This window comes from Bubalus bubalis, chromosome 2, assembly GCF_019923935.1.
Source record: "Bubalus bubalis isolate 160015118507 breed Murrah chromosome 2, NDDB_SH_1, whole genome shotgun sequence".
Lineage (NCBI taxonomy): Eukaryota > Metazoa > Chordata > Mammalia > Artiodactyla > Bovidae > Bubalus > Bubalus bubalis.
In genome coordinates this window covers 187,546,975-187,570,292 of record NC_059158.1, presented here as the reverse complement: position 1 = coordinate 187,570,292, position 23,318 = coordinate 187,546,975, and the positions used below count along the sequence as shown (strand labels likewise).

Below are 23,318 nucleotides of genomic sequence, written 5' to 3'. Positions count from 1 at the left end.
GTACGGAAGGTATTTTAGGGACAAAGTCGGCCACGGCCGTGGTCTTGGCCCCAGCAGCCCTGTTCTGGTTTATCCCAGGCTTCCAAGCCAGGCTAAGCGCGTGTACCGCCTGAGGGAACAATTGCAGAATCTGACACCTCTGCCTGAGTCCTGGCTCCCGACTCACCACCTCCAGGGCCTTCCAGAAGCCCGGACCCTCCCCTGCGCGTCAATGACAGCAGCGCCTGCCTGCCTGCCCGGCGTGGAGCGCGCGGCGTGGAGCACGCGGCGTGGAGTGCGCACAGTCTGTGCTCCACAGCCGGCAGGATCATCAGCCGGCACAGCACCCCTGTGGTTTTTCCCACACTGGAGAACTCTCTGGATGATTACTTAGGAGTTTTCTTTAAATCAGCCCCCTTTACTTAAAGTCTTATTTAAAAACTCATTTCCATCACCGCTGCACTGTGGTGCGTAACTCTACTTTTCGGGTGTGTAGCCATGGAAGCACTGTCGTGCGTAACTCTACTTTTCGGTGCGTAGCCATGGAAGCACTGTGGTGCGTAACTCTACTTTTCGGGTGCGTAGCCATGGAAGCACTGTGGTGCGTAACTCTACTTTTCGGTGCGTAGCCATGGAAGCACTGTCGTGCGTAACTCTACTTTTCGGTGCGTAGCCATGGAAGCGAACGGTGTCGGTGGCACAGCCTGGAATCAGCGCGTGATGCAGCGATCGCTGTTCCCACCCAGAACCCCCCACCGACCACCTGCTCTGTGCACGTGTGATGCTGGGAGCGGGCAGTGGGTGCGCGACTCCCCTGTTGGACGTGGTGAGTGTCTAGAAAGTCCCCACCACCACCCGAGGGAAGGGGCTCTGTGGCCACCAGGCAGAGGATCTGAGCTGGTCCCTGAAGGGTGCAGCCGCTCACAGGGGCTGCCAGACACAGTAACCACGCAAGTGAAAGCTCCTCAAGGGAAATAAACTCCGAAACCCGAACCTGTATCCGGATTCAAACTCCCAGCACTTCTGCCCAGGAAAAGCAAGTGTGACCCGTGGCGGGGTACCTGGCGAAGCCCTACAGCCACCGTCCAGGTAGCCCCGGACTCGGCTCTGGCCAGCCCAGGCCTCTTTTGGGAACCAGGACAAAAGTGTCCAAGCCCAGCGACAGGGAGGCAGAGGCTCACCTTCTCTGCATGATCTCCGGAAGGTCAGGGTGGAATCCATTTCATTCTTAATCTTGATTAGAGCATCCAGCACCATAGGACCACAGCTGACCAAGAGAAAAAAAAATCACAGAAATAACAGACCCAGTTGTGTTTATGTTGACGCCCAATCTCCCTGCACGTCACCATGACATAACCTGAGACAGCGGCACAGGTTAGCTGCTCTGCTTACCCATCTGGCCTCTCGGGTCACCTGCAGACTTTTTCTAGGTTTTACTGTGTGCACAGAGTAGAGCGCACACACTCTCACAGTTACGGGCCACCGAGCTCTGCTCTGATGACCACACTGCACGTACGTGTCCAGGAAACGGAGCGTAAAGACAGGGAGGCGTGTTTAAGGAGCAACTTCCACACACTAGCAGCTTGTTTCTTCTTCTAAAGCTCCCTGAAAAGTTTCCCAAATTATTTATTTAAAATTTCAGTTTTATTTTTTTGGATGAAAACAGTAAGTAGCTTTACATGGTTAGTTAACAGCTTCTCAGCTCTGAAGCAGAGAGAGCAGTGTCCACATCACACAGGACTGCTGTAGGTGAATCAACACACAGGAAAAGCGAAACACTTAAGAGCAGTGTCTGCCACACACATTCAGTCTAACGACGACTGCAGAGACTTTGATTCAATGAAAATGGCTTATTCTCTCAGAGCCTCAGTTTCTTCATCTGTAAAATGGAATTAATATTTATATAAAATTATGAAGATTAAATAAAAACATATAGCAACAAGGTCCTACTGAACTATATTCAATCCTGTGATAAACCACAGTGGAAAAGAAATGCAAAAGCGTATGCGTGACTGAGTCACTCTGCTCTACAGAAACTAACGGAACGCTGCAAGCCGACTACCCAGCACTGCAATAAAGAGTGCGTTCTCAGAGCACCTGGCAGACGCGTGCACAGCACATCTACCTCCTGGTTGCCGCCTCCACCCTATTCTCAGTATTTCTCTCTGCGTGAGTTTAAAAAAATATGCCCCCTCCCAATTTTCTACCTGCCGTCTCCTTCTCTCCCCCACCCAACTCTGAGACTCCCGACAAACACTGTGAATTCAGGGTCTGCTGCTGCTGTCGTTCAGTCGCTCAGCCGTGTCTGACTCTTTGCGACCCCATGGACTGCAGCACGTCAGGTTTCCTGTCCTTCACCATCTCCCAGATTTGCTCAAACTCATGTCCATCGAGTCAGTGATGCTTTCTGACCATCTCATCCTCTGTCGTCCCCTTCTCCTCTGCCTTCAATCTTTCCCAGCATCAGGGTTTTTTCTGCTGAGTCAGTTCTCTGCATCAGGTGGCCAAACTACTGGAGCTTCAGCATCAGTCCTTTCAATGAAAATTCAGGACTGATCTCCTTTAGGATTGACTGGTTTGACTTCCTTGCTGTCCAGGGGACTCTCAAGAGTCTTCTCCAACACGACAATTCGAAAGCATCAATCCTTCAATGCTCAGCCTTCTCTATGGCCCAACTCTTATATCCAAACATGACTACTGGAAAAATCATAGCTTTGAGTAGATGGACCTTTGTTGGCAAAGTGATGTCTTTGCTTTTTAATACCCTGTCTAGGTGTGTCCTGGCTTTCCTTCCAAGGAGTAAGCGCCTTTTAATTTCATGGCTACAGTTACCATTTGCAATGATTTTGGAGTCCAAGAAAATAAACTCTGTCAGCTTCCACTCTTTCCCTTTCTTAAAGTGTATAACATGATAATCTGATACACAGTGAAAGGACTGCCATGATAAGCTGGTTAGTCAGCACATCTGCATTATCTGTATGTATTTCTACCAACAATATGTCACACCCTTTCCACTGTACCTCTGCTAACACTGCGAACTGTAACCTTTTTAAAAAAAACCTGGTGTTCTGAGAATGGAGACGTGTTATTATTGTCACGGTTTTGAGATCTTCGAATACTACAGTGGTTGAGTATTTGTCATAAATTCACTGACCTTTCCTCACATCAATTATTTATCGCAAGTCTGCTCTGTGCCAGGTTCTGTTCTGGGTGTGAGACATCCACCAGGGGACAAAGCAGATACAAACTCCCGCCCACAGGCAGCATTCACTCTAGTGGACTGATCTTACGGACTCAGTCTCTCCATGTTCCTTGCCTCGATGTGTACTAAAGTCTGGGGAATTTTCTTTTTGAAGGTCTGAACTACCATCTTCTAGAAGAGAAACTCTTGTGTTTTTGTCCACTGCTCCTCACTCCCAGGACTTCACTTCCGGTCACCAACTGTGTGGGTGCTGTTTCCACGCCAAGTGATTCTGCAACAGCAAGTGGGTGTCCCACAGTGGAACTCAACGCTGACACTATCAACTCGAGGTCCTGGAGACCCCTCCTCCAGTTTGCTAGAGTGGCTCACAGAATTAAAAAGAGAAAAGTTTACTGACTAGAATTCTGTTTATTATAAAAGGATACAGTCCTGCAACAGTCGAATGGAAGAGATGCACAGGGTAAAGGTATTTGGGAAGGGAGAAGAGCTTTCACACTCTCTCCTGAAGGCCACTCTCTCCTAGCACCTCCTGGGCTTTACTGATTCACCCTCTCTGAACCCTGGAATCAAGGATTTTCATGGAGGTTTAACTATGTAGGGAAGACTGATTACATCTGGTCACTGATAAGCGATTAGACCTCTAGCCCCGCTCCCCTCCTGGGAAACCTGGACGTTCCAGCCCTCGACTCATACATTCACCTAGCAACCAGCCCTAATCGAGTGGATTTAGGGGCTTTTAAGAAATCACTTAATATAAACCCAGGTGTGGCTGAAATGAGCTTGTTGTAACAAAAGATACCATTTCACCTCTGTTATTTATCTGAAGCTATCTGAGGAACTGAGAACGAAAACAAATCACCACAAAAGATGGCCCTATAGTTCTTTGGGATTACAAGCATTTTAGAAGCCACAAACCCAAGACCAAATATATACCACAGCATCACACATCTAATAAATCTGATGCTAATCCTGCTTCCGCCCTCAACCAGCAATTGGCTATCTGACTTCTGATTCTGAAAGTCAAAATTTTAAAACATGCAAAAAATTTACATGTTCACACTGTTAAAAGTCGACCACTTTTCCTTTTATGATACTGTCCTCTTTTAAGTCTAAAAGACCATGCTCCTTCCTGAGACCAGATGAATATTTTGTGTTTTCTTCTATTTCTTAACATTTTCAAAGTGTGTGCATGCATTCAGAGTCATTTCAGTCCTGTCTGACTCTTGTGACATGATGCAGCCCCAGGCCCCTCTGTCCGTGAGTTTCTCTAGGCAAGAATACTGGAGTGGGAGGGGATCTCCCGACCCGGAGGCTGATCCGCGTCCCTGCGTCTCCTCATCGGCAGGCGGCTTCCTTACCACTAGTGCCAGCCGGGAAGCCCTCTTTCCTGCCTTCAAGTCGTTATTTTTACATTAGTATTCAAAAATTCCATTTTAATACATATTTAATTCATATGTTCCAATCCCACTTTACCTGCGTCTCTGCATTAAGAGCAGTCGTCTGTGTGTGTTCAGTTAACAAGCAGTGTCTGACCTTAGCGACCCCCTGGACTGCAGTATACCACGCTTGCCTCTCCTCCGCCACCTCCGGGCATTTGCTCTAATCCATGTCCACTGCGTCGGTGATGCCATCCAGCCATCTCATCCTCTGCCGCCCCCTTCTTCTCTCGCCTTCAACCTTTCTCGGCATCGGGGTCTTTTCCACTGTGCTGGCTCTTCGCATCACGTGGCCAAAGTACTAGAGCTTCAGCAGCAGTCTTTCCAATGAACAATCAGGGTTGATTTCCTTTAGAATTGACAGGCTTGATCTTCATGCCATCCAAGGGACTCTGAATAGTCCTCTTCAGCACCACAATTCGAAAGCATCGATTCTTTGGTGCTCAGCCTTCTTCGTGGTCCAACTCTCACATCTCCATGACTGCTGGAAAAACCGTGTGTGCGCCAAGAAGCTTCAGTCATGTTCGGCTCTTGACGATCCTATGGACCACCGCCCACCAGGCTCCTCTGTCCATGGGATTCTCCAAGCAAGAATGCTGGAGTGGGTTGCCATGCCCTCCTCCAGGGGATCTTACTGACCCAGGGATCGAACCCAGGTCTCTTGGGTCTCCTGCATTGGCAGGCGGGTTCTTTACCACTAGCGCCACCTGGGAAGCCATACCTTTGACTATACAGACCTTTGTCGGCAAAGTCTGCTTTTTAATTCGCTTTTAATTTTGTGGCTGCAGTCACCGTCTGAATTGATTTTGGAGCCCAAGAAAATTAAAATCTGTCACTGCATCCACTTTCCCCCCTTCTATTTGAAGTGATGGGACCGGATGCCATGATCCTAGTTTTCTGAATGCAGAGTTTTAAGCCAGCTTTACCACTTTCCTCTTTCACCTCACTCTTTTTCACCCTCATCAAGAGGCCCTTTAGTTCTTCTTCGCTTTCTGCCACTAGAGTGGTATCACCTGCATATCTAAGGTTGTTGATATTTCTCCTGGCAATCTTGATTCCAACTTGTGATTCACCAAGCCTGGCATTCTGCACGATGTACTCTGCATATAAGTTTAACAGAGTGACAACAAACAGCCTTGTCATACTCCTTTCTCAGCTTTGAAGCAGTTACTCTAGAATTATATGTCCTTAACTTCTCAATGGATTGAAAGTTAATACTGTATCACTTCAGGTAGCCACCTTCCAACTTTACAGGAGAACTTGCTCTCAGCTCTTACGATGGTCATCAGTTGTCAGGACATCCCTGGTCGTTTGGCGCTCAGAGTCTGCCTGCCAGTGCAGGGGACATGGGATCAGTTCCCGGTCTGGGAAGATCCCACCTGCTGCGGAACAACTAAGCCCGAGGGCCACACCCTAGAGCCTGTCTACAGGGCCCAGGAGCCACAGCTACTGACGCCTGTGCGCCCAGAGCCCGAGCTCTGCAGCGAGAGAAGCCACTGGAATGAGAAGCCCACTGCCCGCGGCGGCTGCAGAAGACCCCGCGCCGCCAGAAACAAGGCGCCAGCGACCACCCGCAGCACGTGTGAGTCACACGGCAGGTGACACGTTAGACTGCTTTAAGCCATCATCTGCGTTAACAGTTAAGAGGAGAAGGGGTTACATTGATCATATCTGGTGCTTTTCATTACTTTCCTAGGAAGTGAGATTCCACAAGGTATTATTTTTCTTTAGCTTGAAAAACTTCCTCTTCCATGTGGCACAGGTCTCTGGCTATTCTTTCCCTTTTTGTTATCTGAAAATGTCTTAATTTCATCTTCATCTTGAAGGATCTTTTTGCTGAATACAGAATTCCAGTTCACAGAGCTTTCCTTTTAGTAATCGAGAAGTCGTCCACTGTGCTTCGGCTTCTGCACTTTCTGACGAGCAGCAGACGCTCACTCCCACCTCTGCATGCACTGTGTGTTTTCTCCTGGCTTTCAAGACTTTCTCTGTATTTTTATCCTCAGTAACTTGACCACGATGTGCTTGGTGGTCTTCTATGAATTACCCTGCTTGGGACTTAGTAAGATTCTTGAGTATGTAACTTATGCTTTTCACAAGCTTGGGTAATCCTTGGCCATTACCTCTTCGAATATTATTTTTTGCCTATTTTTCCATTGCACTTCTTCTGGGACTCCAATTACATGTGTGTTAGAGCGTCTAATACTGTTCCGTGGATCAATGAAATGCTTTTTTAAAAACTCTCTTTCCTTTTTGTCTTAAGAACAGGCAATTTCTAGTATTTTTTTTAAATTTCTAGTTACTTCCAGGTTCACCAGCGTTACCCACTGTCAGTTTCGACCTGCTCTTAAACTAAGCCCACTCAGTGAATTCTCTGCTTCCGATACTGTACTTTTCAGTTCCAGATTTTCCATCAGTTCTTTAAGTTTCTAACTCTCTGCTGAGACTTCCTATCCTACTGTGAGTATATCTTCCTTTATCTAAGAACACAATTACAATTGCTTAAACTCCTTTCTGCTGGTTCCCACAAGCGGGTTGCTTCAAGGCTGGTCTCTGTTCAGTCTTTTCACTCGAGTATGTACCGTGTTGCACTGCTTCTGTGTATGAGTAATTCTGGCTCGTATGTTGGCCATGTAAACGACACGACGCAGTAACGCTGGACTGGACTGTGCTTCTCAGAAGAGTGATGATTTTTTTTGTTGTTGTTAAGGCAACAATTAGTATGACTGATCTCAAGATCTGGGCAGTTCATAAACAGAATTTGGGACTCCCCCTCTGTACCTCGTTCCAGGATTTCCCCCTCCTTTTCTGGTCACTGTGCTGGCTTCCAAATGCATACTCTGGTTATGTAAGCTAGTGACCACAGTAAGACTGTGGTTTTTTTAATTGAGTTTTAGCCCTTGCACTCCCATATCAATGGGGGCTTACCCTCAGTTAAAGAACATGCAAAGAGAGTTTATTTTTGCAAACCATTCTATACCCCCAACTGCCAACTCTCTCTGCGTCTGCCTGCTTCGGTTCCTCTCCTGCGCCTCTGGTCCCTGCTGCTGCTGCCTTTTTTGAAGATGTATGTATCTTGCCTGTGCTGGGTCTTGGCTGCAGTGCACGGCTTCTCACTCAGGGGCTCCCCTGCTGTGGGGGCACAGGCCCCAGGCACACGGGGTCAGTAGTTGCAGCATGCAGGCTCTTCCTGAACCAGGGATCAAACCTGTGCCCCCCGTGTCGGCAGGCAGATTCTAAACCAGTACACCCCCAGGGAAGTCCCACTGCTTCTTATACTTGTTTTATAAACCAGAGTGTACAGTTATTATTTGTGGAAGGGTTAGGGCTTCCCTGGTCGCTCAGATGGTAAAGAGTCTGCCTGCAATGCAGGAGACTCGGGTTCGATACCTGGGTCAGAAAGATTCCCTGGAGAAGGAAATGGCAACCCACCCCAGTGTTCTTGTCTGAAAAATCCCATGGACAGAGGAGCCTGGCGGGCTACGTCTATGCAGTTGCAAAGAGTCGGACACGACTGAGCGACTTTCAATTTCACTTTCAATCTAATGAAAGCTATTCTGCCATTACTGGAAGTAAATGCAATTGATCTTTAAATTTTTTTATCATTAAAAATGTTATAAATTTAACTCTCCCAGTTTTAATCACATTCTGCAGTTTTAATTTGCAAAGTTTTTATTTTTTAAGTGATAACATTTTTATTATTCCTTAATCAAGTAGTTATTTAACAGAGTGCTTTTTAATTTCCAAGTAATTATGGTTTTTTGCTCTTAATATGAATTTTTAGTTTTATTGTATTATGGTCAGAAAGTGTGCTCTATACAATTTGCCTTTATTTGGATTTTATTAATAATTTTCAGTTGCTAAATATCTGATAATTTTGTCTGAGAAGATCATATATCAATTAACTCTACTAAAAGAGTTTATGGGTTGACAGAGTTTAAAAAAAGCATTTAGAATATTGGTAGTTTTCAAACATTTTTTTTGGTGCCATGGAAGCTTTTGTTCAAAGGAAATACTCATTTATAAATAAAACGGACCACAAAACAGAGCAGGGCTGGTGTTACTGGGGAGGCAGAGGTAGCTGGTAGTGGGAAGCTAAAGCCCAGCTCGCTAGACTCTTTCCTCTCGGTTCTCTGCGGAGCGCCTTTAAAGATGACGGAAGAGCAGTTCAGAGATGTAACGTGAGGGACTCGGCCTGCTGCTGCTCTGGAGACGTGGACTGTGAGCCAAGGGCTGCGCTGGCCTCTGAAGACTGGGAGTGGCCCTCAGCTGGCTTCTGCCAAGAGCTTGAAGGGACAGAATAGATGCTCTCGTCTCCAGAAGGAATGTGGCCTGTGGACACCCTGAGCTTAGTCATGAGACCTTTACCGAACTGCTAACCTACAGGACTCCAAGAGAATAAATATGTTGTTTTAAGCCACTAAATCTGTAGCAATTATTACTACAGAAATAGAAAGCTAACAAAAAGGAATGGATCACTTTTAATATTTTAACTCCATCCCTATCTTGGCCCACCACCATTCCGGACAAGTTTATGGTGTTCATCGTTATTGTAGAATACACAGGCCCACATTCATAAATTAACATAAAAACACTGAGGATTTTTAAACTGTTAATGTGTTAATAATTTCAGATCTATGCATAAAACAATCTCTACTGTTATGCTTTGAGATGGAAGTATTCTAGAAACTGTTACACTTTGATTTGGAAGAAGAAAAGGAATTTCATAAGAGCTGTTCTTCTTGGTATTATCGTTTTTTAATCTGAAATCCCAGATTATTTTTTTTTTTAATTTAATTTTGACTGGAGGAGAATTACAATGCTGTGCTGGTTTCTGCCCTACATCAGCATGGATTAGCCATGGGTATACACACGTCCCCTTCCTCTTGAGCCTCTCTCCTGGTACTATGTTTTTGAATCAGGTATCTATGTCATTCTTGTTTTAAAAACAGATGATAAACTCCAGAGCCACTGGATACTCTCAGTTTTAAAACCTTCCAAGGATGGGAAAAATGTGTCCCTGAATCAGACCAAGAGCTCACCTTCATTTATCAAATACCTAGCTTTCACAGAGATACTCACTTATTCAAATCAATCTCATAAGTTTGCATATGAGGTTTGTCTCCAGTCTTGTCTGGGTCCCATCGATAGATGGCAAATTTCTTGATTCGGGGTGCTGCGGCTGCAGCTGTCTGGACCCCACGGCAGGCCTGAAATTTAAAAAGTTCACAAGAAGGGGAAAAAAGAATCATTAAAAATGCAAGATAAATCATTCTACTTAGTCGGCACTATAAACTGCAATACTGGATACAAACTCGTATATTACTGACACAGTCTTCCTGAGAAACACAGCCATTCAAGATCCAACACAGGGCACCAAGCACCTATGAAACGCCAGCGATGGCACTGGGGGCCGGCGGAATGGCGCTGAGTAAACACACACAGCCTTTGCCCTCATAGAAACCAGTATGCAGTGAGCAAGAAGAGAAACGAAATACTTCTAATAAAACACAGCGAGGGAGCCTGCAGCAGATTTTTACACTACCCTAAGTGGCCGGGGAGGCCTCCATAAGGGAACTTAAGCTGAGGCTTCATGACTAGGGGTGAAGGGCAAGGAGAAGGAGCGTCATAAGCTGAAGGCACACGTGCAGAGGCCTGGGTGGGAGAGCACAGAGCCCTGTGAGGACCGAGAGACGCCCACTGTGCAGGGGCTGACCTGAGACGGGATGAGACGGGGCAGGCTCCAGGGAGGCAAGAAAGACTTCTAAGTTTTGATCTTATCCTAAGAGTAATGAGAAGCTAACAAAAATTTATCAGGTGGATGACATTTTATTTTTGAGAAGACCACCACCGGCTTACAAAGGAAGACTCGTCAGATGACATCTAGGGAAACCAGCTAGAAAGCGACTGCGGTGGCCAAAGCGAGACGCTGGTGTCGATTACGCATTTTAGTCTGAGCCACTGTTTAAAAAAAAAAAAAGACTAGGCGGCTAACACAACAAACATTTACTTCTCATGGTTCTGGAGGCTGAAGTCCAAGATCCCGGTGTCAGCAGCTCTGGTTTGGTGTCTAAGTGAGGACAGACAGCTGCATCCTGCTCTACCTTCACATGCTGCAAGGAGATCTCAGCTCTCTCCTTCTCTCTATAAGGGCAGAAGCCCATCACACAGGCCCTGCCCTCATGACCTAATCTAACCCTAATTCCCTCTCAAAGGCCCCAAGTTCAAGTACCATCACACTGGGGATTAGGGCCTCTGCTATGAGTTCTGGAGGAACACAAACAACCCACCCACAGCAGGGCAGCTGTGCACAGCAGTGCAGGAAACAAGAGAAAGCACACTGCATCTTAAAACAAGGTGAAATCTGGGCACTAACAAACAGCAGAGACCTGCGCTCTGAACACAGCTCCCGGGATTTACAGCCTGTGACAGGTGGTGTGGCGTGAGCCACAGGGCCCTGGAGCGCCGCCAGGGGCTGCTGGGAGACGACAATGGTAAGCGGGGCTGGCTTCCCGCCCTCCGTCCAACAGAGCAGCCGCCCCACAAAAACGTATTTGCAAAAGGGTGCTTTGCTCAAAAAGTTTTCTGTTTAAATTTATACTCATCTTCAAAGCCACTATTTATTACTGCCAGGCACTGTATTAAATGCTTTGTATTAATGATTCCACTGGACCTTCATTTTTAAAGATGAGACAAATGAGGCTCAGGGATCAAGTGACGGGCCCACGATCGAGAGCTGGTGAGTGGAACCAGGACTGGAACCCAGGTCTGGCCCCAGGGCCCATGTTCCCAAACACTATTCTGCTTACTCGGGAATCTTCTCAGGTCTCTCCTCTGTGCTGTTTTCTTCTCTTTCCATCCTAGCTCCTTAAGGACGTGTGTATTAGTCAGGGCTCCCCAGAGAAACAGAACCAACGGTGTGGCCCTACATACACACACGTGTGAAAAGGCATTTAGTACACAGAATGGGCTCACCTGACTATGGGAATTGGCCCGTGTGATTACGGGGATAAGGACCCCCAAGGTCCGCAGCTGCAAGCTGGAAAGCCACCGATGCAGCCCCAGCTCAAAAGTCAGCGCTCGAGACCCAGGAAGAGTTGTTACTTCAAGTCCAAAGGCAAGAAAAAGAAATCAATATCCCAGCCTGAGAGGGGGACTTCCTCTTATTTGAAGGAGGGCCAGTTTTTTGTTCTATTCGTATCTTCAGTTGACTGGATAAGGTCACCCATGTTAGAAAGCACAATATGCTTTACTCAGTCTATCTTATTTTTTGAAACATAATTAAAAATCTTTAAACAATTTAAATTAAAAAAAAAAAATTTTATTTTCTGGCCACATTGTGCAGCTTGTTGGATCTTAGTTCCCTAACCAAGGGGTGAATCCAGGTCCTCAGCAGTGAAAGCCTTAAGTCTCAACCACTGGACCACCAGAGAATCCCCTCAAATATTCTAATACAATTTTAAGGCTTACTTTGCATTTACAGTTATTACAAAACATTGGCTATAGTCCCCGTGTTGCCTCCCTGAGCCCATCTTACGCCCAGCAGACTGTGTCCCCCCCACCCCCCGCCCTGCACCGCCCCTCGCCCCACGGCCCCTGCGGGGCACCCCCCCCACCTGCCCCCGTAACCATGTTGGTTCTCTGTAACTCTGCTTCCTTTTTTCTTTTGTTCAGTATTTTGGTGTATTTTTAAGAGTCCACATATAAATTATATCATATAATAATTGTATTCCTCTGTCAATCTATCAATTAAAATGCTAAACTCATTCAAAACCACTCTCACTGAAACACTCAGAAAAACATTTGACCAAGTATCTGGGCCCAGTCAAGTTGATACAGAACATGTAACAGAATGGAACCCTATACTTTACATATATTTTACATCTCCCAGCATACCTGGTCCAGGCCTCTGCATATAGCAATTCAATCCACGGTTAGGAATGATTGAAGAAAAGAGCAAAAACTGAGCATTAGAATAATGCAAAAATGTGGTTTATTTTGAATGTACCTTAAAAGGCTGAACAACACGACCTACATCGAGCCATTAAGAAATAAAAGTACCCCTCTGTTTGTGGCATTGCCCTACAACGAATGCTAAGCCACAGCCATCCCCTAGTCCTTGAAGCCCTTTTGCATTTAGGCAGACAAAACAAGGCAGAGACCGCAAGTCCTGCGCGCTTCTCCTGTGGCTGTGAGGAGGGGGAAGGCTCTCGCCAGTCCAAAGAGTACTTGGCAAAATTCAAACTACATTCTAGGCCACCTAACTCTCTTATAAACGGCTAAAGAAAGCAAAAACTCTTAAGGTTCACTCAGTAATTACAAGAAATGCCCTGGAGTTTATTACTGGCTGGCAAAAACCACCCCAAATTAAATAAAGCTGAAGACATCAACCCTCAGTACGGGAAGAAAATGTATGAAGAAAATGAAAGTGAAGGTGAAGATGAAAGCTGTATTTTATCAAATCACCAAGCTGGTGAAGATCATTAAACAAAGGAAAGTCATTTCTGCAAATGAACCCTTTCCAACTCGAGACTCCATTGTGTGAAACGTCAGGCATGCTTGGCTAGCGCCACCTTGTGGCGACTAAGAGGAGGTGGACAGACTCGACATTTGGCCGCGTCGTCCCGACAGCCGCAGGCTCTCGGCAGCCCAGCACCTCTGCCCTCGGCAGTGAAAAGGGGCGTCCTAACCACTAGACTGCCGAGAATTCCCGGTTGCAGGTATTAGCTCCGGCAAGCTTTTGCTTGCTTAACACCCACGCCCACCCTTTCTGGGGACTGCCCTGGTGGCTCAGACGGCCAAGCGTCCGCCTGCGGTGCGGGAGACCTGGGCTCGATCTCTGGGTCGGGAAGATCCCCTGGAGAAGGAAATGGCAACCCACTCCAGCATCCTTGCCTGGAAAATCCCCTGGACGGAGGAACCTGGAAGGTTACAGTTCATGGGGTCGCAACGAGTCGGACACGACTGAGCGACTTCACTTCACTTCTTCCCTCTTTTTTGTGCGATTTAATGAGGTATATTCATTATAATAAATTCACCAATTTTAAGTGTATAGTTTGATGAGTTTTGATACAATTGTGTAACCACTGCCACAATCCCAACAGAACACCCCCCCTAAGAGAGTTCTCTAGCGTCTCTCTGCAGGCCGCGCCCGCGCCCGCCCCCAGCAGCTGACCGGCTTCTATCACTGCAGGTGCGCCTCTGACAGACTCCACACAACCACGAGACCACACATCGTGGGCCTAGCTTCTCCTGCTCCACAAAATGCTTCTGAGATTCATTCATGTTGCTGCGTATGCTCATAGACTGCTGCTCTTTAAGTTCACACCTTTCAGTTGGAAATAACTGTAGAATCCCATGCATTTATAAAAAATAATACTGAGCTCCCACCTGTCCTTTACTTGACTTCCCTCAGTGGTACCAATGTACAAAACCACAGCACAACAGTACATTACTATTAAGCCCGACACAGTCAAGGTATGGATTCCCTTATGGCTCAGCTGGTAAAGAATCTGTCTGCAATGCGGGAGACCTGGGTTCGAAAGATCCCCTGGAGAAGGGAACGGCTACCCACTCCAGTATTCTGGCCTGGAGAACCCCATGGACTGTGCGGTCCACGGGGCCGCAGGGTCGGCTGCGAGTGCAGAGCATCACGTCCATCATCACAAGGACCTGCTTCTCTAGAGTCACAGTCAGGCCCTGCAGACCTGCCATCCCCCCTCCTTCACCCCCCCCCCCCAATTAATTACTAACCTGTTACATTTCTATAAGCCTGTCATTAAACAAAAGTTATATAATGTAATCATCTCTTCTGTAACTTGGGGGGGGGGGGTGGTTCATTCAGCGTAACTCTCTGGAGGCTCAGCCACGTTAGACGCCTCAACACATTTCTTCTTATTGCCCAGTAGTGCTCCCCGGCCCGATGCACCACAGTCGAGCCATTCAACCACTAGAAGACTGTTTCCACGTTTGAGGCTATTATGAATAAAGCTGTAATGAACAGTTGTGGATAAATTTCTATGTGAACGTAAGTCTCCATTTCTCAGGGGTAAATGCCCAGGAGTGTAACTGCTGGGTTAAGAAAATGCAGAGGAACCAGAGATCAATTTGCCAACATTCACTGGATCATACAGAAAGCAAGGGAATTCCAGAAAAACATCTATCTCTGTTTAATCGACTACGTTAAAGCCTTTGACTGTGTCAATCATAACAAACTGTGGAAAACTGTTAAAAAGATGGGAATACCAGACCACCTTACCTGCCTCCTGAGAAACCTGTATGCAAGTCAAGAAGCAACAATTAGAACTGGACATGGAACAATGGACTGGTTCAGGACAGAGAAAGCAGTATGAAAAGGCTGTGTGTTGTCACCCCGTTTATTTAACTTATACGCTGAGCACATCATGAGAAATGCCAGGCAGGATGAGCTATAAGCCGGTGTCAAGGTCGGCAGGAGAACATCAATAATCTCAGATAAACGGATGACACCACTCTAATGGCAGAAAGTGAAGAGGAGCTCAAGAACTACTTGATGAGGGTGAGGAAGGAGAGTGAAAAGCCAGCTTAAAACTCAACATTTAAAAAACTAAGATCATGGCATCTGGTCCCATCACCTCCTGGCAAATCAAGGGGGAAAAGGTGGAAGCAGTGGCAGATTTCTTTTCCTTGGGCTCTAAAATCAGTGTGGTGACTGGAGCGGTCATGGAACCAGAAGGCGATCACTTTTTGGCAGGAAAGCTACAACAAACCTAGACAGTGTAATTAAAAGCAAAGACATCACCTTGCCAACAAAGGCCCACCAGTGAAGGCTACAGCCTTCCCAGCGGTCACATACAGTTGTCAGAGGTGGAACATAAAGAAGCTGAGCGCTGAAGAACTGATACCTTCGAACTGTGGTGCTGGAGAAGACTCTTGACAGTCCTTTGAACAGCAAGGAGATCAAACCAGTCAATCTTAAAGGAAATCAACCCTGAATACTCATTGTAAGGCCTGATGGTGAAAGTGAAGCTCCAATATTTTGGTCACCTGATGTGAACAGATGCTGATGCTGGGAAAGACTGAGGGCAGAAGAAGAAGGGGAAACGCTGGATGAGATGGTTGGATGGTATCACCGGTGCACTGGCCATGAATCTGGGCAAACCACGGGGGCTGGTGAGGGACGGGAGGCCTGCTGTGCTGCGGTCCACGGGGTCTCAGAGCCAGAAGCGACCGGGCGACTGAGCAACAGCGACAGGTGGCAGGAGAATGTTTACCTTTCAATAAACTGTGCTCCAATGTAGGAGCTGCTGTGCCTGAGTCAGGCAGGAGGGGGAGAGGGACAAAAGGTCTTAAAAAAATTAACTTCTACAAATTCAAAAACATTAGTAACCCTTGGAATTTAAAAAAAGCCTGGGACTTTGCGGTTGTCAGCTGCAACTCCCTGGTTTTAAAACCTGAGAAATCTGTACGCAAGTCAAGAAGCAACAGTTAGAACTGGACATGGAACAACAGACTGGTTCCAAATCGGGTAAGGAGTACATCAAGGCTGTATATTGTCACCCGGCTTATTTAACTTCTATGCAGAGTACATCATGAGAAACGCTGGGCTGGAAGAAGCACAAGCTGGAATCAAGATTGCCGGGAGAAATAGCAATAACCTCAGATATGCAGATGACACCACCCTTATGGCAGAAAGTGAAGAAGAACTAAAGAGCCTCCTGATAAAAGTGTAAGAGAGTGAAAAAGTTGGCTTAAAACTCAACATTCAGAAAACGAAGAGCATGGCATCTGGTCCCATCATTTCATGGCAAATAGATGGGGAAGCAGTGGCAACAGTGACAGACTTTATTTTCTGGGCTCCAAAATCACTGCAGATGGTGACTGCAGCCATGAAATTAAAAGACGCTTGTTCCTTGGAAGAAAAGTTATGACCGACCTGAAAGTGAAAAAGTGAAAGTGAAGTCGCTCAGTCATGTCCAACGCTTTGGGACCGCGTGGACTGTAGCCCACCAGGTTTCTCCGTCCATGGGATTTTCCAGGCAAAAGTATTGGAGTGGCTTGCCACTTCTTTCTCCAGGGGATCTTCCCAACCCAGGGATTGAACCCAGGTCTCCTGCATTGTAGGCAGATGCTTTATCGGCTGAGCCAACAGGGAAGTCCTACCTAGACAGCATATTAATAATAAAAGCAGAGACATTATTTTGCCAACAAAGGTCCGTCTAGTCAAAGGTATGGTCTTCCAGTAGTCATGTATGGATGTGAGAGTTGGACTATAAAGAAAGCTGAGCACCGAAGAATTGATGCTTTTGAACTGTGGTGTTGGAGTAGACTCTTGAGAGTCCCTTGGACAGCAAGGATATCAAACCAGTCACTCCTAACGGAGATCAGTCCTGGGTGTTCATTGGAAGGACTGATGTTGAAGCTGAAACTCCAGTACTTTGGCCACCTGACGCGGAGAGGCAACTCACTGTAAAAGACCCTGATGCTGGGAAAGATTGAAGGCAGGAGGAGACGGGGACGACAGAGGATGAGATGGTTGGATGGCATCACTGACTCGATGGACACGAGTTTGAGTAAGCTCCGGGAGTTGGTGATGGATAGGGAGGCCTAGTGTGCTGCAGTCTATGGGGTCGCAGAGTCGGACACGACTGAGCGACTGAACGGAAGCAATGTGAAGGATGGAGCTACCATCAACTGAGGCGGGAGGAGACGGCTGGTGTGTGTGTGTCAGGATTCTGGTTTTGTGCCAGCAAAGTTTATTAAATACCCATGTGGAAATTCTGAGAATATGGCTGAGTGGCCATCTGAGTCTGAAGACTTGGGGTGATGTCTCGGCTGGAGACATGAATTTAGGAGGCATCGAAAGCCCGAAGGAGGGTCTATAAAGATGAGGCCTAAGGAGAGAGTCCCTGGAGTTCGGGGCAATGAGAAGAAATCAGCAAAGGGAGAGAGAAAGGCAGGACTGCCAACGCGTGAGGAGGAACACCTGGAGCCCGGCAGGCAGGCCAAAGCCATGTTGTGAGGCGGGCGCTGACGGCACGGTTCAGGGAGAAAGCAGCCACTGGCGCTGGAGCTAACACAGCCGCCCCTGGTGGCCCTGACCAGGGCCGTGAAGTGCTAAGGGTGGAAAGTCTGACTGGAATAGGTTCCTGAGAAGATGCGGAGAGATAACTGTGGGTGGTGAGTTTAGACACCTCTTGGGAAATTTTTCTGTAAAGATGAGTGGAGAACTGGGGTGGTGGCTGGATCTGGCTTTTTCTGAGATGAGAAAAATTATACGACGTTTGTGTGCTGCTGCTGATTTGACAGAGAATGAAAACCTGATTGCGGGGCCGGGGGGGGGGGGGCGGTGAGGAGAATTTCTGGAAAGCTATCTTTCAATAAGCGATGGGACACGAGCATGAGTGAAGGGCAGCCAGAGGAGTGTTGCCAATTTCTCCACAGTACCAGGCAGAAAAGCGCAATATACGGCCAGATGTGAAGAGGTGGGCAAATATTTGAGGGTTTTTTTTGGTAGCCTACCTAGCAATTCATACTCCAAACCCAAGAGTGGGGGGGGGGGTCCTTCAAAAGCATTTTTACCTCAATCTACAAAACTAAAGACTGTTCAAGGCTGAGCGCACCTTTGTAGGACATCTTAGATAAGATGAGATCCACAGTTTATAATTTAAGGGGAGAAGCAAGATCAAACAACTGGACTGAAAAGGAACTGAGGATAAGAAGGGTGAATTCTCCATTATGTCGAAGGCAGCCTGTTTGTTCTCTGGGAAAGCTTCCTTAAGGGGCAGGTTTGGAGCTAGATGGAGACAGGTTTGACCCTGATGCTGGGAAAGATTGAGGGCAGGAGAAGGGGACGACAGAGGATGAGATGGCTGGATGGCATCACCGACTCGATGCACATGGGTTTGGGTGGACTCTGGGAGTTGGTGATGGACAGGGAGGCCTGGCATGCTGCGGTTCATGGCGTGGCAGAGTCGGACACGACTGAGTGACTGAACTGAACTGAGAGGCAGGTTTGCAGGTGGGACAGAAAAGTGAGAGACGGAAAGGAGGAAGGCAGGGAGGCCGCAAAAGCCTGGGGAGAACAAAAGGTCAGGCTTACTTCTGAAATGTGTGCGTGGCACTGCTGCAAACCAAAGCTCTACCACTTGAGAGCTGAACGTTCTTTGGCAAATTACATAACCTTTCTGATTTTAGTTCCTCTTTTGTAAGAAGGCGGGGAGTATTAACATCTACCTTAGAAGATTCAGTGGAGGGCCAAGCTCCTAGAATTGTTCAGAAAATAATTTCTGCTTTTCAATACTGGCAACCGTATCAGTTCCTGTATTATTCTGATTGGCAGACAGATATCCTAACCCTACCAGTGCTGGGAGCAAAGATACACACAAGTGAAAGCAGGTGGTAACTGCCCTCAAGGAATACACAGTCTAGACAAGAGAATGAAGCAACGTCACAAGCGACAACGCAGTAAATCCTTACAGGCAGAGTTGTGGTTCGCTGGTGCAAACTAAAGCGGAAAAGGAGCGCGGAAGAGAAATCCAGCATGTTCTAGGTTCCTAGAATCTCAATATGCCCCAAGGTAATACACCACGCTCATTACTATTCAGGCCGCTTTTGAGGGTATGAATGCACATTCCTAGAAAACGTGAGCGTGGAGGTGTAATCTTCTGTTTTCTCTGCCCTCAGGGCCCTAGGATGGCCTCACCGGGGATTACAAGACTGACCTCTGAAACCAGCCCTCTCTATAATTCATTCTTGGAAGAGGGACCTGAGCTTTGGAACTCAGTCTCATTGGTGGGGCTGTCACCACCTGACTGCTTGCTCAGCAACTATAAAAGGAACTGGTAAACAAGGTCATCAATCACCAATTTAATGCTCAGAGGGCACCAGCTTGAGGCTCTGGTAGGCAGGCCTCACTCCCATCCCTGCTTTTCAGAATGACTGTAAAGTGACTTGTCCAGGTTCAGGGACAGCATATTGGAAAGAATCAGCATTAGAAGATGGGCCATAGGCACTGCGCTGGAAGGCCACAGCACTTACTTAATACCAGACGTATTTTCACATGACTGCAAGGAGAGAGAGATGAATATATTTCGTACACCTATCACGTGGATTTTTTCACACATTATGTTCAAAACAGTGAGTTTAGGTCCTAGATCAACTGGTTCTTGGCTGTGATATTTTGAGCAAGTGAAAAAAAATCTTTTCGGGGGGGCCTCAGTTTTCAAAGGGAGAAGAAAATGGCAACCCACTCCAGTGTTCTTGCCTGGAGAATCCCAGGGACAGAGGAGCCTGGTGGGCTGCTGTCTATGCGGTCGCACAGAGTCGGACAGGACTGAAGCGACTTAGCAGCAGCAGCAGCTTTCAAATCTCTAAAAAGGAGGTTAGAATTCCTGCTCACCCACATCACGGGATTTTTTTCCCCAGAGGAAAAAGATCTGAAAGGGATTTGTAAAACCCTCGTCTTTGATATACACAGACTGCAAGGGCAGTTTCCCTTCCCCTTCTCCATGTTCCCCTTTTCCTGACAATATAAGGGATGCAGAGAAAAACTATCAACGCGCCCTGAACGATATGACTAAGAGCAGCGCCAACCTCTGGATCCGATCCGGGTCCAAACCGTGAGGTCGGCACTACGACGCCGACGAGACCACGGTGTTTGGGGGGCTCTCGGGTGCCCCGGGGGCCAGGTGGATGCCCCCGCTTCCCGCTTCTCCTGTGCTTTCCGTCTTGCCCGGGTCCCCAGCCGTGCGCCCTGCAGGGGTGCCTCCCAGGCCCTGCCCTTCACGCCCCGGCGGGTCCGTCTGTCCCAGGCCTGACGGTTTGCGGGCAGAACAAGGACCTGGCGTCCAAACGCGAGTCCTCGCGCTCTGCTGCCACCCGTCAGGCGTCACCCGCTCGCCATGTGACCCTGGGCGGTCCAGGCGCCCTCCCGATCCTCTCTCCCCCCGTGTCTACAAGCCCCCCTCCGCCCCGACCACCTCGCAGGTGGCACAGAGGAGCAGGAAGAAACCGGCCTCAGGACCCCGGGCGGCGGGAGCGGGTCGCGCTCCTCCCCGGCACCCGCCCCGCCGCCCCCTCACGTGCAGGCCGCCTCCGCGACCTTCACGCCAGCCCTCGCCCCCGCGCCGCGCCGCGGCTCACCTGCAGGCGGGCCCCGCCGAGGGCGGCGGCCGGGAACCGGCGCCTCAAGGAGAGCGCGGCCACTGCCGCCATCTTGGCTCCGGACATCGAGCCCCGCCCCTCGCGCCCGCGGTCGCACCCCGCCGGCGTCCCGCCGAGCACCGCGGCGCCGCGCCACGGCCCCTCGAGGCCCCGCCAGCGGCGCAGGCGCCGCCGAGTGGGCGGGGCTTCCGGTCCCCGAGGGGGCGGAGGGAAGGCGGGGAACCAGCGCGAGCGTGCGCAGTGCAGGGGCCGGGGCGGGCCCGCTCGGCTTCCCAGGCTGGAAGGTGACCTTCCCAGAGGAAGGGGGCGGGGTTTGAGGGTGGGCCGCGGGAGGGGGCGGGGCTAAGTGCGCGAGGGGGCGGGGCCGTCCGATCCAAGTCCTGTCCCGGTTTTTACCCCTTTTTTCTGTTCAGTTCAGTTCGGTCACTCAGTCGTGTCCAACTCTTTGCGACCCCACGGACTGCAGCACGCCAGGCCTCCCTGTCCATCACCAACTCCTGAAATTTACTCAGACTCATGTCCATCGAGTCGGTGATGCCATCCAACCATCTCATCCTCTGTCGTCCCCTTCTCCCGCTTTCAATCTTTCCCAGCATCAGGGTCTTTTCAAATGAGTCAGTTCTTCGCATCAGGTGGCCAAAGTATTGGAATTTCAGCTTCAGCATCAGTCCTTCCAATGAATGTTCAGGACTGATTTCCTTTAGGATGGACAGGTTGGATGTCCTTGCAGCCCAAGGGACTCTCTCAAGAATCTCCTCCAGCACTGCAGTTCTTTCTTCCGTAAAATTTACCAACCACATCACTCAGTTTCAGAGTCGTTTCTGAGACACAATGCAGTTTGCCTGAGACTACAGGCTTCAGCACTCCTGGGTTCCTAGAGACTCCTCGTTCCTGCTCAGTCGCTCAGTCGTGTCTGACTCTTGCAACCCTGTGGACTGTAGCCCCTCTCTGTCCATGGGATTCTCCAGGCAGGAATACTGGAGTGGGTGCCATTTCCTCCTCCAGGGGGGCAGTCCCAGGCAAATCAGGAGAGCTGATGAATGAACCAAGGGGACTTAAAAGACTGCGGGCAAAGGTGTAATTTATTCACTCATTATTCATTTTTTTGTCGTTTGTTCAAAAATATGTATGGAACGCCTACTATGTGCCAGGCGCTAGGATGCTGCAATGAGTGAGCAAGCCAGGTGAGGTTGTGCCCTCACTGAATTCACTCTCAAATCGGCAAGTAACTGGACAATTGCAATACAGTCAGCTCTGCTCTGTAAAAGTGGGCCAAGAGGGAAACTGGCTCTCCACGGTTTAGACATCTAGTGTCAGCAACCATTTTTTGAACACCTGCTCTGTACCATGCACTATGATCCATCATCTTAATCTATTTTTGTTTTAGCTTTTTTACTGGCGTGTAGTTGCTTCAGACGTTGTGTTAGTCTCTGCTGTGCAGCAAAGTGAATCAGCTATACGTATACGTGTGTTCACTCTTTCAAATCTCCTTCCTGTCTAGGTCAGCACAGAGCACTGAGTAGAGTTCCCTGTGCTGTACAATAGGCTGTGCGAGTGTGTTCTAAGCTCCATTCCAGTCGCCTCAGCTGCCTTTCCAGACCCCTGTCCCACTTCAGACCTGGGACCTGGGACCCTTTGCTGCAGTGTTTGCGTGGAGACAAATAGCTTCTGGAACAATAGAATACAAGGAATTCTCCGGGCAAGAAGACTGGAGTGGGTTGCCGTTTCCTCCTCCAGGGGATCTTCCTGACTCAGGGATCCGGAGCTGGGTCTCCTGCCTTGTAGGCAGATTGTTTACCAGCTGAGCTACCAGGGAAGCCCCAAAGAGACTATAAGGGACTAAATATAACTGCATGCATGCTGCAGTTGGAACAAATTATGGACAACATGATACAAAAAGACCAAAAACCCAACTGCCACTCCTGAGGAGCAAAACCAGGGTATTGGGAGCAAAAGCAGGGTTCCGGGCATGCCCCCTGCACATAACACAGCCAAAAGGGTGGGCAAAGCGCCTAAGCCACCCTTCCAGGCTGACCCCGGGTCACACCCCTGCCCTCTCCACAGGTAAGGAAGCAGCTCAGCAACCCCCGCCCTCCTAACCCTCTCCCCACCAGGAGTGAGCAAGGGTCACTTGATATCACTCCGCCTGCTACCGCAGGATCCTCAGTAAAGCCTTGCCTGAATTTCTTGTCTGGCCTCTTGTCAATTTCTGTTGATTACGGAGGCCGAGAACCCTGGTTGGTACCGACTCTGGTGGCTTGATTACCTTTGGCCAGGTGTGGCCCGTGTCCTCCAAGTCACTTGGTCTCGTCAGTCACCTCTGGCAGTCTATGTGCGTAGCTAACTTTACAGGTACCTGTGTTTCCCAGAATAATGTCCTTCCTTCTCTGCCTACTTGTTTTTTGACACATGAAAGCCACCTTTTTAAAACACGGGCTTCCCTTGTGGCTCAACTGGTAAAGAATCTGCCTGCAATGCGGGAGACCTGGGCTCGATCCCTTGGAGAAGGGAAAGGCTACCCACTCCAGTGTTCTGGCCTGGAGAATTCCATGGACTGT

General features: G+C 48.5%; 1 protein-coding gene across 2 annotated transcripts in view; it reads right to left on the bottom strand.

The window, feature by feature from the left end:
- The window catches only part of SDHB (succinate dehydrogenase complex iron sulfur subunit B), a 29,869-nt gene extending 8,954 nt beyond the window's left edge, over positions 1-20,915 (bottom strand). The window contains exons 1-3 of one of the 2 annotated variants that reach the window (XM_044938220.1): positions 20,740-20,915; positions 9,700-9,833; positions 1,161-1,246 (exon numbers count right to left, since the gene is read on the bottom strand). In XM_044938220.1, coding sequence (XP_044794155.1) covers positions 1,161-1,246; positions 9,700-9,833; positions 20,740-20,826 — 307 coding nt within the window. In that variant the 5' untranslated portion in view covers positions 20,827-20,915. The remainder of the gene's footprint in view (positions 1-1,160; positions 1,247-9,699; positions 9,834-20,739) is intronic. The other variant, XM_044938221.1, reaches the window with a different exon arrangement.
- Between the last annotated feature and the right edge of the window lie 2,403 nt (positions 20,916-23,318).